We start from the raw sequence: 13,958 nt of genomic DNA, 5'->3' as shown, positions 1-13,958 counted from the left end.
ACAATGTCCCCTTCTTCACAGTAACAAGGAACAGAAGGTAAACACAAGCCAAATTCTGTCTGCTGGTGGATCTTTTCCTAAACTCCTAGTTGAATTCTAGAACCAATGAGTAACACTACTGACAGAGTGGGTGAGTATCATTCAGTTCAGATCTGTAAGGAATGAGTAAGAAAATTCTAAGCAGAGTCAAACTCCAGCTAATAATTTTCTGAAAATACTGTAAGAGGGCGAATACAAACACAAACTCTTCATTTTTTTACGTTCTTGTTCTGGTTTTTGTAATTATCATTATAAAGATTACTTGAACGTGAGCACGTAGTTAAGTGGATTCACTTCTACATGAGAAAAATACTAAAAGAGGATTCAGAACAAAACTAAAAACATTCTCTTCTTTAAAAAGTAGGGATATTTACAGTTACCGAAAAATAAATCGAGAGCAAAGCAGGTTCACACTTACAAAGCCACTGCAGTTTACGCGATTTTAAGGGATCTGTAAGTGGCTATGAAAACAAATGACCACGCATCACTGTCCCAGCTTCTCTCTCGTCTGTGGCCGTCCCCATGTTCCCCACAGACTCCCAGAGCCGTATGTGCTGTATGAGCTAGTAGTAGGTACACGTTAGCATCAGACCCCGAAATGCTAAGACAAGTGGGGGCCACAGGCAGAGTCCTATCGGAAGTCAAGAGCCGCGCAGTCAAGCCGACTGGGTTAACATCTGGGCCCCACTGGCAGCTGACTGACCAAGTCGGCCCTGAGCCACTGGGATGACAGCACCTACCTCGAGGGCTACTGTGAGTTAAGAAGGAAGAATCACGGGGAGCGCATTTTCAGGCACACAGGAGACGTATAAAAGTAGTTCCCTTCACGACCTTTCTGACCACAGCACCTGTGCCCCACTGGCCTCCCTGCTGTGTATTTATCCCATCTACGTCATTCCATAAAGGCTCAATAAAATAACACTGAAATACAATTTAAAAAACCACCAACAGGAGAAACAAATAAATAAGAGTTGAAACTCAAATAATTCAAAAAGGACGTCCACATGCAGCTCACAATGGAGCCCCCGGTGCAGCAAGCTGGGCTCTAAATCTGACTGCGAACTTAGTCGGCCATGGAATGTGGGAAACAAAACCAAACGCTCCCTTTGCGGGGTCAAAAAGATTAAAAAAAAATAAGAGCAGAACATACAGCTCGAGAAGACACAGGCTGCGACAGTACTGACCAGGAGGACTTCTGCGGCCCCGCACAGACGCCGTGAACGCGGCACGCAGCGTCGGTAGCAGCATCCATTGGGAGGGACGCTGTGGCCCCACACAGCACAGAGACCCTCGACACACTTGCAACACAAGCTCACACTGAGCGAGCACCGGCACAAGCCAGGTACCTTCCTAAGGATGTGATTATATTAACTCTCTGCTACAAACTGGGTCCTGTTTGTACTCCCATTTTACAGATGAGGGAACTGAGGCATGGAGGAGTCAAGTTATGTGTTCATAGTTCCATTTCGAGGATATGACAGAGCTAGGATTGCAAGCACAGTAGTCACCCGAGCCCACATTCCGCCACCATTGCACAGTGCGGATGCGGGTGGTATGACACAAATGCACAATTCTAGAAAAGCCAGTTTGGGAGAGGGCCCGCGTGCTGTGGTCCAGATGCGGGTTCCGTGATGACCAGGCTTAGTCAGAGACTGATTTTAAAGATTCTATTTATTTGTCATAGGGAGAGAGAGAGAGAGAGAGAGAGAGCACGAGCACATACACAGCGAGGGGTGCAGCAGAGGCAGAGGGAGAAGCAGGCTCCCCGCTGAGCAAGGAGCCCGATGCAGGGCTCGATCCTAGGACCCCAGGATCATGACCTGAGCCAAAGGCAGACGCTTAACCGACTGAGCCACCCAGGCGTCCCAGAGATTGATTTTAAAGTAACTAGAGGGGCACCTGGGTAGCGCAGTCATTAAGCGTCTGCCTTCGGCTCAGGGCGTGATCCCGGCGTTCCGGGATTGAGTCCCACATCGTGCTCCTCCGCTGGGAGCCTGCTTCTTCCTCTCCCACTCCCCCTGCTGTGTTCCCTCTCTCGCTGGCTGTCTCCGTATCAGATAAATAAATAAAATCTTTTTAAAAATAAATAAAAAAAAATAAAGTAACTAGAAAAACAGAGGGATTCACCGGCCCCCGAAAACCCTCCAGAAATACACCTTCTTCCCAGCAGTTCTGATGGCCACTGAGTGGCAGAGAGTTCGGATTACAGTGCTCGACCAGAGCCCCTCAGCACAGTGTTCAGACCCGGGTGGCAGCTCTTGTGATCACATCGGAGAATCGGAAAGCCCCTACATGCCCGGGAGGCCTGCGGAAAGCACCTTCAATCACCCACTGATCAACACACAAAGGCTCTCGGGAGGACATCCTTTAGGCTCCTAAGGGTGGAAAAGAACATTACCTACCTGCCCTGAGTAGAGACCGTTTGTTTCACTCGCCGGGAATAAAAACATGTTGATAAATTCAATCAGAATGCTGGGAGCAACTCTGGAGGTTTCTGCCGAATAGACCAGCCACTTATAGACGATCATAAATATAAGGTATCCGAAGATGCACAGCATGAAGAGAAGTTCTGGGACGGAAACCAAATAAATATTGAACTTCTTCCGGAAATGCCTAGGGAAAAAAAGGAATCCATCAAACCCTGAGCCAGTTTGGACTGAGATAAAGAATAAAGAGGAAATTACTGTTCAATTCTTTGTGACAGGGCCTATCTCAGCAGAGCGTCCTGTCTTCTGGTAACTCGTATGGGGCTCAGACACATCCATGAAGAAAACAGATGTGAGCACAGTGAAAATGCTGGTGTTTCACCATCAGGCCCAGTTAGAGGAAGAAAATACAACCTCTTCCTCTTCACACACTAGCTCTAGTAAACAAACAGTTTCCTAATTTATAAAATGAAAAAAGAGTATAAGAAAAATTTAGTTCCGGAAATAAATCTGAACGTATATGTCACATGCCTCCCTCCCTTGAATGTCAAACTCCATGGAGGCAAAACCTGTTCCCCGTCTTCAGCAGCACTTGACCCCAGAGCCTAGACCAGTGCCCGGCACGTACTATACGCTCAGTAAGTATCTGCTACGAATCACTGAAACAGTCAAAAGCCTGTATCATCACCACAGACTCAAACAACACACCGCCGCACCAGCTGCCTCCGAGACCCATACAGTCGACCCTCAGGAAGCAAAGTTTAAGGAATACCAAGCGTGGCTTATAAATACTGCTTAAAAAAAAAAAAAAATCTGTACTTACAAGTGGTTAAATATTCCCAGAATGACTCCAAAAGTCATGTGAATAATTCCTAAAATCACAGACATTTTCATTTTGAAAGAGTTTAGAAAAGTGAGACAATTTGTGGCCAAGTTCCAAATCTGAAGACAAAACAAAACAAGACATTTTTAACTTCCTTCCACTGCTTGAGGACACAGGCGACACTGGACAAATTTCCTACCTTAAATCAAAAGGCAGCTTTTGATTAATAAGAAAGCAACATTCAGACCTTCTTCTTGACACCTCTGGTCTGAGAGCCACTGATTTTCTTAAACCAGGGCCACAGACTGGTACAGACAATTCTATCTTTAATATAAAGTTCAAAGGATGCCAAATGAAATAACACTGTGCTTAGGGACGCATGCCTCTGAGGCAATACTAAAAGGACACACAAGAGAAAGAGTGACACAGAGCCCAGGGAGCAGGAAGTTCCCTCTGGGGACAGTTGGTGCCAGCGGGGCACGTCCCGGGTCCCGGGGTCTCTTACCCTGGGCAGGGGCCATACAAGTATGCATGCTGTAACTTCACACACCTGTTTTATACATTCTTGTGTATGTGCATTTTATAATAAAGTTTAACAGAAAGGAAGGAAGGGAGGAAGTGGGGAGGGAAAGGGAGGGGGGAGAGAATGAGGGAGAGGGGGGAAAAGGGGGAGTGAGGGAGAGAAAAGGAGAGAAAGGGAGAGAGGGGGAGAGTCAGAGCGGGAGGGAGAGAGGAAGGATGGAAGCCGAAATGCACAAGTGGCAACCCTCGCTGATGAGAAGGCTCAGGGGCGCTGGCTGAATGCCCCGAGGCTCCCTGCCCCAGCCCCTCCAGGTCCTGCTGCTGACTGCTGCTCTCACTCTCCGAAAAAATAATTCTTAACAGTCCCTCATTTGGGGGGATTAGGAAAAGGGAAAAAGGACCTCTTAGGACAGAAAGACTGTGCTTTTTAAGTGAAAATAAGATTTCAGAAAGAAGTCTTTCGGCTGACTTCAGTTTGACAATTTGGACCCACAGGAAGAGCAGGCTGGTGGCGGCCACTGCAGGACGTGGAGGGCAGGAGCGGGCGGGAGAGCAGGAAAACTAGCAACAGTGCAACCGGCAACCACGATGTGGAAGTCTCTCTTTGATGACTAAGCTACAAGCAACTGGGTACAGAACGATCTTTTAGGCAAAAACAGGGCAGAGAAAGAAGATGTATTTGTATGTTCATAAAGAAACTTGGAAGGAGACACAAGAAACTAACCCCAGCAGTTCCCGGGTTGGAGGCGGGGGAACTAAAGGAATAGGGACAGGGCGGAGGAGACCTCTCAGAAGAGCTGGGCCTTGTACATACACACAGTACATCATGGGTCTATTTTTGAACCATATAAGCATAATGCCGATTTTTAAAATTAAAGCAAAGAGAAGCAGTACCATGCCCCAGTCTCCTCCTCCCCCTCAAAACACCCACTTGAACTTTCTTCCTTGGTGCCTTTATTCAGAAACATTTCTTTCCTTCAAGCAAGGCCACACGTTAATAGGAATTTGGCTCTAAAATGCTATACCTTAAGGGAACTGTTATAAGTTTTTTCATGCTTCCAATTATATGAAGATATAAGGCAACAATGTTGAATTATACAATTTATATGTAGAGGAGAAAATGAACAGAACAATTAGGAGGGCACTAGCTTGGGGAGTTTGGATGAAGGCTTGCTGGACCTTTTTCATTCCGTTTTTTTCATTTCTGTACACAATTATATAGCATGTGCCCCCAGACCAATTTTGAGCTGGTCTCTAAGCTCCCCTTTCCAAGGCGAGATTCCTCCAGAAGATGGCGGACAGTCCAGGGACAGTGCCTCAGCCTGGAGACCTGGTGACGGCCTGGTGGGAGCCTGATGAAGGTCTGCCGGGGTGGGGGTGGGGGGGCTCACTGAGCGCCATGGGGTGTGGAATGTGGGGGAGGGGGCAGCAGTCCTGGCCCCTGCAGCTACGTCTCCTTTTCCCTTCTCCCAACACTTCCCATTTCAAACAACTACCTCCATAAGCACCCTGATAGCTCTGAGCTCCCTTTCAAGCTCTGGAACTCCAATTTATTTCTTTCTAAATCAAAGGGTAAAAAAAAAATAATAATAATCCCCACATACAAAGAAGAACTGTAGGAAGCAGCCTGCATTTAAGGGCTCCTGAAAGGCTGGCTCTCCCTGGAGTAAAACAGGCCAGGAGCCATGACGGGGCGGCTCGCTCTCTCCCCACGGACCCCTCCCGTCCAGGCACTGACCCCGGCTTCCCCGGCTTCCACAGCTCAGCTTCATCGCTCAGCCAACTTCATTCGAGATGCACGTGGGCCACGGCCGCCCAGGCAGAAGCCCCCCAGGGCACCTTCCCCATCGTGTGCAACCATGTGAGCCGTGCCCAAGAGTCTGAGGAAGCACTTGACAATTAAAACCAGGTGGCACCACAGAGGAATGCGACATCACGGCGAGGAAAAAGTGCACTCACGGGATCGATGCCAAGAGGATAAGGGCCTTGGAACACTCCAGGAACACTTGGGTCCAACTGCAAAACCCTGCTGTGCCTGACGATGGTGTCACTGTAACAGAGAGCGGAGTGAGCAGGCTTACGGACAGGAGGACGGAGGAGTCGCGGAGAAACGCTCTGCCCGCCGAAAACCCCGCTGGGTGACACACACTTACTTCCAAAGCACCATCTTCCTGTGCTCCGCCGGAGCGTGACTGGAGCTGTACATGGCGGACACGTTCCACCCGGAGCCAAACAGGTTGACCGACTTTGAAAAGCAGTCGTTGTAGATGAGGCCCGTGTACACGGAGAACAGCCCCATCAGCAAGAGGATGTATCGGCCATTGAAAAACATGCGCATGATCTGTGAAAAGCCAAGCGCAGTGAGCAGAGGAGAACCGCCGCGAAAATGCAGGAAGGGGCCCCAGCTCTGTCTGCGCCCGCTCTGAACCACTCCCCCCGGGGGGCTTCTCCGAGGGCCGACATGACACAGAGGCCACAGGCCCACACCCCATACAGATCAGTCAGGGCCCCTTACTGCCAAAGACCAACGTTTAAGAAAGGTCACTTGTGTGGTCAAAAAGGAGATAATGACTACTAATCACCCAACCAGGTGTAACGAGCTGGAGTGTCTGTGCTCTTACCTCCTGTGACTGATTTAGTCTGGGATGGTTTTCATTTAACACCAGCAAGAGGGCAAATAAGAACATCACAAAGCCATGCCCGAAGTCTCCGAACATCACGGCGAACAAAAAGGGGAAAGTGATGATGGTGAAGAGAGCTGCAGGGAGAGCAAGAGACTTGACTCACCAGAGGCAGAAAATTCTAGTTAATTCAAACACGCAACCGTCTCCAGAATTCCCGAAAAAGAACAGACAGGTTACAATGAGTGCTCTACACTAAGCAAAACGACACAAGAGGAGCCGTGAGCCTGCTTTCCCGAACGCCCACTACATCCTTGCAGGGAGACGCAGCAGCAATCAGACAGGACAGGGGGATTTACAAACTCGGACTTCCGACCTGGGTTCACTTCTCTGTAGCTCCCAACTCCGTAGGCGTCCACGATGTTCTGAAACCCCTCGGTGAACTTGTTGGTGCGGATTAGAGTTGGGGGTGTTTCTTTTGTTGGGATTGTGTTCATAAATGAGGGGATCGTAGCACCGCTCTCTCTCTTTCACATAAAAAGAAAGAAAAAAAAAATTACCATCCAAGAGTTCATTCAACAAACACTGGCTCCCTGCTATGGCGAGGCTCTGCGTGGCCCGTGAGGACGTGTGAACCACCACCCGGGGGTTCGAGGGCAGCCGGAGTGGCCGCAGGAGTCAGAGAAGACTTGGGGGGGGCAGCACTTGGGGGGCGTGGTCTTCCAGAAGGAAGTGTGTAGCCAGGCTACGAGGGCGGGAAAGTGGACAGCAGGGCTGGGAATGACAGAGATATGTATATAAGGCAGTGTCAGAATCACTAACATAAAACTGAAATTTAATCTTTTTTTTTAAAGATTTTATTTTTATTTATTTGACAGAGATAGATAGCCAGCGAGAGAGGGAACACAAGCAGGGGGAGTGGGAGAGGAAGAAGCAGGCTCATAGCGGAGGAGCCCAATGTGGGGCTTGATCCCAGAACACCGGGATCACACCCTGAGCCGAAGGCAGACGCTTAACGACTGAGCCACCCAGGCGCCCCTGAAATTTAATTTTTTATCTCTTAAAAACATTAAAGAAGAATCTTGAGACAACTACAACATGAGCTAATAAAACCAAAAAATAGATGAGAATAAATCAAAATGTCCACATTAGCACAGCAAAATTGTATATATAGCTTTTTCCTTCAGAAAGATTCTTCAGAAATGTATTTATTTAAAATGGGAGGGAAAACCTTATTAAATAAATAAAGTAAAACAGGTTATTACCAGAAAAGTCGATTTTCCAGTCAAATTCTATTTCTTAAGACACTTGAAGGTAAGGGGATTCTGGGAATATTCCAAGCAGACGTATAGTTTTAAACCTCCCTGAATCCCAAGAGCAGACAGGGCAACCAGAGAGCAAAACCAAAATCCCACAGACAACATTTCTCACAAAACCATGTCCCCAAAAGCCACAAAATGCAAATGGGTGGGGACAAACCACTCAACGTGACAAGACCTGCATGGTAAGGGCTTCCAGACCAGAGGAAGCCAGGGAAGCAATGTGGCGTTTGAGAGACCCAAGGAAGAAACATCCCAAAAGAGTCAAAAGCATTCCCAGGAAAGCACAGTAAGCCGACCCAAGAAAAGCAGCTGGAACTGGGAAGAGTTCTGTCCAGTATGGGTGTGAGTGCAAGGGGTCCACGGGAAGTGAGGTCTGCGGGGCCACAGCAGTCCAGCCCTCTTGAACTCGCGGAACAGACCAGCGGGGGCGCCCACCCTGCCCCCCTGCCACAGGAGCCCTCCACTGATGAGAGACCCAGGAATGAAATCGAAACTGAGCAGGACAGGAACAAAAGAGATAAGGAAAGAGAAGGTCCAGGTAAAAGAGGGAAAGAGGAAGCCTCAGGTCCAGGAGCTAACACATTTTTGATCCCTGCTCTAAAGTATTAAAGACACAAAATTCTGTGAAGTTAGGAAAGTGATCCTGAATCTGTCCTCTTTTAAGTCCCTTGATGGGGCGCTTGGGTGGCTCAGTTGGTAAAGTGTCTGCCTTCAGCTCAGGTCGTGATCTCAGGGTCCTGGGATCGAGCCCCAAGTTGGGCTCCCTGCTCGGCGGGAGCCTGCTTCTCCCTCTCCCTCTGCCTGCCGCTCCCCCTACTTGTACTCCCTCTCTCTCTGTCAAATAAATAAATAAATAATCTTTAAAAAAATAAAAATAATAAAAAAATAAAAATCCCTTGAGTACCTTAAACATGTTCTGTAAAACTAATATATAAATAGATGATGTACTTACATTATGTGTAATGTATGGACCCCTTTAGTATCTTAAATATATATTCATACATATACATGTGAATATATATTATGTCTAACACAGAATTTCCTTATTTAAACATGTTTTCAGAAAACTAATTACATTTTGAGGTGATCAAAAGAAGAATGGAGGTCAAACCTTATATAAAGTAATAGTAAAAAAAGACTGAGCAGAACAACATCCCTGTGGACAATGAAAACACGCCAGAAGCACATGGCCACAAAACAGACGAAAATTTAACTTATTTCAAAATGAGCAAAAAAAATTACGAAAATAATACATGATATGAAAGAGCACCCAAAGCAGAATTAGAAAGAGTCAGAAACGAGATAACAGAACTCAAAAAGGAATTAGAAATAAAAGAAAAAATATTCAGCAATGAGACAAAACTAGAAAGACCTCCCAAGGTAAAGAAACCTTCCTAGTAATTAAGCCATAAGAGAAATAGAACGGAAATTTTTAAAAAATCAAACAGAAGTAAAGAATAAAAAGGACTCAAGAAGGGGCGCCTGGGTGGCACAGAGGTTAAGCGTCTGCCTTTGGCTCAGGGCGTGATCCCGGCGTTATGGGATCGAGCCCCACATCAGGCTCCTCCGCTGGAAGCCTGCTTCTTCCTCTCCCACTCCCCCTGCTTGTGTTCCCTCTCTCGCTGGCTGTCTCTATCTCTGTCGAATAAATAAATTTAAAAAAAAATCTTTAAAAAAAAGGACTCAAGAAAAGTGACAAACACTGAAGATAAACAAAGAAGGTTCAACTGAAACTAAGAGCAGGTCCTGAAGGAGGAAACCAGAGCAACAGAAGAGAAGAAATACTAAAAAGCATAATTTAGGAGAATTCTTTGGAAACTTTTTTTTAAAGCTATATATTAAAAGAATCACTGACCTCAGAGTGAAACTAGTAATACATTTTATGTTAAGTAATTGAGTTCAAATTTTAAAAAACTTTAATTAAAAAATAAAACTATGTATTTAAAGGACACACTATATATCTGAGAATACCAACCGAGAATGGCCATATCAAGACATATTCTAATAAAATTATTGGTCTCCAAAAGAAAAAAAAATTCTTGAGCACATAGGCAAAAAAAAAAAAAAGGTACAAGACTTGTAAGGAAAGTTCGATCATCAGGCTTGTTGTTACCAACACCATGCCAGAACAAGATGGCTTCACATGTTTAGGATACCCACGGAAAACAAAAACAAAAATTTCAAAAACACGAGCCAAGGATTTTATTTCCAAAAAACAAACTTCCGATTACAAAGGCTGGAGACATACTATTATCAATACGTGAGGACTCAGGGAGTGCTGCTCCCATGGGCCCTGCGGAGGACTCCTGGAGAACACGTGTCGGACAGTCAGACCGACAAGAGTCGCTGGCATCAAGCCGGCGGTCCGCGGTGCCAGTGGCCAGGAGCTCTGCTCGCCGGTACTGCTGCGTGTCCCCACCAAACCCCATCTCACTGGCAGCACAAAGGCATCGAGACATCGGCCAACCCACAGGTCCTTGTGAGGCAGGGGGATCAGCTGGTTTTCAGCAACACTAGGAAATGTTGTGGTTGGCTGGTTATGCCTACAAAAGCCAGCCCTCTTCCAAGAATACTAGAAGTCCATTTATGCCATCAAAGAATGACATAACGAAACAAGGTGACTAGTAACAACAACAACAAAAGAGACCCATATGAAAACTTGTTTCCTGGGGCGCCTGGCTGGCTCAGTCAGTAGAGCAGGCAACTCTCGATCTCAGGGTTGTGAGTTCAAGCCCCATGCTGGGTGTGGAGATTACTTAAAAAAAAAAATTCAATTTAATTTAATTTAAAAAAAGAAAACTTGTTTCCTTAACTGTCACTTGAAATACCTAAGCCTGTTATTTCCAATTAAGAATCGAGTTTTGATGTAGAAAACACCCTCACAGGAACAGGGGCACCTGAGCCTGTAGCCCTGGCGGAGGGAAAAGCATGGTCTTCAAAGTTCAGCAAGAGCAAACTGATAAGTTCAACTGTATTTCACAAGAAACTTCCGCACAACCGAAACAAGCCAACAAACAGAAACATCAAAAGATGAGTTGACGGGGTGCCTGGGTGTCACAGTTGGTTAAGTGACTGCCTTTGGCTCAGGGCTCCTTGCTCAGTGGGGAGTCTGACCCTCTGACCCTCCCCCTTCTCATGCTCTCTTCCCCTCTCATTCTCTCTCTCTCAAATAAATAAATAAAACCTTTAAAAAAAAAAAAAAGATGACTGACAAACCGGGTTAAATATTTTTGCTCGTATCACAAAGAGCCAACAGAAACTAGTAAAAAAAAGATCAATAACCCAGCAGAAAAAGGGCAAAGCATAGGAACACAAGCTCACAAAAAAAGGAAAATTCAAATGGCTCCTCAATGGAAAAGATTTTCAACCTCACTCAAAGTAAGAGAAGTGCAGCAGCTGGTACCATCCATCACACGGACACAGCAACCCTGTGTCCGGGACTCTGTCCCGCAGATGGGCCAGGTGGTATTCGCATCACCACAGGCCACCGAAACGAGCAGGCAGCCAGCGCAACGAGCCGTGGTACGTCCACACCATGGAACATTGAATAGTTATAACAAGTAGGGCTTCAGTAAGTGAAAAGAACAGCATGAATGAACTGCATGCAACCTTTCATGAAGGAAAGTATCCATTCCTCCGTGCTTACCTACGATTAAGAAACTCAAAGACCTAACAGGAAGCAACAGGTGTCTCGGAGGCAACAGGGTAGGAGGAAGCCACTCCGCTGTGTCTTTTACTTTCTATATATATATACGCACATGCACGTTTTACTTTTCAGCACGAGACTCTATCCCCTACTCAAAGAGCAAATGAAAAAGGCACGCGCACGCGCACACGCGCAGCTCGGATGGCCCGCTCCCCCGAGCCTCGATCGAGAGGCCAGCCAGCTCGGCCCTCTCGCTGCTCGAGGACATTCCCGCTTTCTTTCTCCGGCTCAGTCAGCTTCTCTGGCTTCCCCAGGGCAGCCCCAGGCCCTCCGCTGCGTCCCGACCAGGGCCTTACCGACCCCTGCTCGAGCGCCCGGCGCAGGTCGTGCAGGTCGGCCTCGGGACACCAGACTTCGGCGATGAGGCACTTGTTGGTCACGTCGAAGCTGCACATGTTCAGCATGTGGTAAATGGCTTTCATCTTCTTCACCTGGATGACGTGGCTGTAGACGGATTCGGCGGCTTTACACAGCACTTGCCGTAAATAATCCTCGGTTTTGTGAAGCACCTGGGTGGGAACAAACACGGGCTTCCAACACTGTGGGCACTTTTCAGTTTTTGTCTACCGGGCACCTGCCCCTCCTGGGGGCAGATAAGAGAGCGGTTCACTCCTTCTCTTCTCGACCCCCAGTACCACCGGGAAGCAGGCGGCACCCTAAGCCGGCTGACCTGATGCTCTCTCTGGGGAGCTCCCCTCCAGGACGCCACCCCAAGGGGACAGGAAATGGTCGGATGTCACCATCTGGGTGGCAGCACAGTGGCCTGGCTGGGCCCATGGAGCTCCCCTTTCTTGCCATTCCCAGCCTCAGCTCAGCTCCCTGTCAACCCTGAGAGCCAACGACTCCACCCCATCACATGTGGCCTGAAACCCCTCTTGCTTAAGTGGGTCGGAGTCCACCTCTTGCCAGCAAGAGCTCTCGCAGCAGAAACACTCATTAAAGTAGCGAAGGCACAACAGCCGCCACTTTAAATAGATGGCTTGTCTCCTGTGATGACCAGAGAATCTTCTCTGAAGTCCCATCAACACCTAGGTTTCTAACAGGCTGCTACAATAAAATTTGCCCGAAGAGGAGCGAGGTAAGTGACGGGCCAATCTCCCTAAAACATCCTGAGTTGTCCACAACCAAAATTCTCCATATTAAACAAGAAAGTAAATGGATTTGTAAATGTTTTACACGTCTCAGATAAGGAGGCAACCGTTACTCGTTTACTCACAGTGTAAAGATCTTGAATTCGGGTATTTAATCCCTCCTGAATCTCCTTCCGCTCCTCAGCAGTATTTGGGTAGGGGTAAACATGGCAGTGGTAACTAGAAGACAGAATTCAACAGTCGCACGTCCATCGGGACCAGAAGACGCTACGCCAAACACCAGAACTAAGTTCAGTGTACCGCGTGGGCACGTCTCCCTCCAAGATGGAATAAAAGCAGCCCTCTGGGAGAAAAAGGTGCAGACACGCACTGGCCCGCAGTGAGAGTGAGGCCTCGCACAGAGACACTCAACAAATGTCTACAGGAGTCAACAAATGTAGCAAACTCTCTCTTGGTTCCATGCCCTCCATCATTCCCGGAGCTCGCTCCCAATTCCTACTTCCTGAAATTCACCACCATCCTTGGGCTGGGAATCATTAAACAAGTATGAAACACAAAAGCAAAGCACACACAACAGTAACTACCTTTAAAAGAAAGAGAAAATAAAGGGAGGGGGAAAAAAACCCTGCTCTGGTTTTCTAGCAACTGTCTTTGGCACAGTAAACCTCTCCCTCACCTCCCAGGGCCCATCTTCGTGGGGGCTGCACGGCACCCCAACACATGGGGAGCAGAGTCTGTACCTCCCTCCTGCAATCTCCCGTCCACCTTGACATTTTTATGCCATATGTAACATTTTAAGTTCTGACTATTAAAATTACTTACTCTATCCCAAGCAACAATATCTATGAAATCATGAGTTTGTACGCTGGTTATAGTTTCTCTACTGTACATTAAAATAAATATATATATTCATAGGAGCAGGCTTGTCCAGGTAACACCTGACACTGCTTTCCATACCACCAGTGCCTGAGACTCAGCCTCTAGGAAACACTTTCCAAAGGAAATACCCGAGCCCCCACAAGAAACAAGGCCATCTGAACACAGAGGGCATTCTTTGCAGACCAAACGTTTTGTTTGGCTTTTGCTTATTCTTCCACTGCTGACGAGTACGTCACAGTGAGAGTCTCAGCGCGACACCCCTCAGCACGTACTGGCAGCTGCCGCTCGCAGCTCCTCGCCTGTGTCGCCTCAGTCCTGAAGCCCAGTGAGGGAGGGAGCGGCCACTCCGCGGACCGGGAGGGAGCCTGGACGTGGTGGCTCACCGTGCTGGCTTGCCCAGCTCGCCCAGTGAGTGGGTGGCGAAGCCAGGCTCTAGATCCAGGCCTCCTCCCTCTCGGCGCACACAGAAACCTGCCGAATGTTGTTTGGCCAAAGATGAACCAGATGCTCCATGAGGACAGACAGGCCT

At 47.6% G+C, this 13,958-nt stretch overlaps 1 protein-coding gene across 1 annotated transcript in view; it reads right to left on the bottom strand.

The window, feature by feature from the left end:
- Window positions 1-13,958, bottom strand: part of ATP6V0A2 (ATPase H+ transporting V0 subunit a2) — a 39,253-nt gene that overhangs the window by 7,509 nt on the left and 17,786 nt on the right. The window contains exons 8-15 of the mRNA XM_045778757.2: window positions 12,676-12,769; window positions 11,756-11,968; window positions 6,808-6,958; window positions 6,432-6,568; window positions 5,964-6,151; window positions 5,770-5,860; window positions 3,289-3,407; window positions 2,442-2,652 (exon numbers count right to left, since the gene is read on the bottom strand). Coding sequence (XP_045634713.2) covers window positions 2,442-2,652; window positions 3,289-3,407; window positions 5,770-5,860; window positions 5,964-6,151; window positions 6,432-6,568; window positions 6,808-6,958; window positions 11,756-11,968; window positions 12,676-12,769 — 1,204 coding nt within the window. The remainder of the gene's footprint in view (window positions 1-2,441; window positions 2,653-3,288; window positions 3,408-5,769; window positions 5,861-5,963; window positions 6,152-6,431; window positions 6,569-6,807; window positions 6,959-11,755; window positions 11,969-12,675; window positions 12,770-13,958) is intronic.

Source organism: Ursus americanus, chromosome 30 (assembly GCF_024610735.1).
Source record: "Ursus americanus isolate L20-20 chromosome 30, mUrsAme1.1.p, whole genome shotgun sequence".
Lineage (NCBI taxonomy): Eukaryota > Metazoa > Chordata > Mammalia > Carnivora > Ursidae > Ursus > Ursus americanus.
This window is presented reverse-complemented; position numbering and strand designations above follow the sequence as displayed.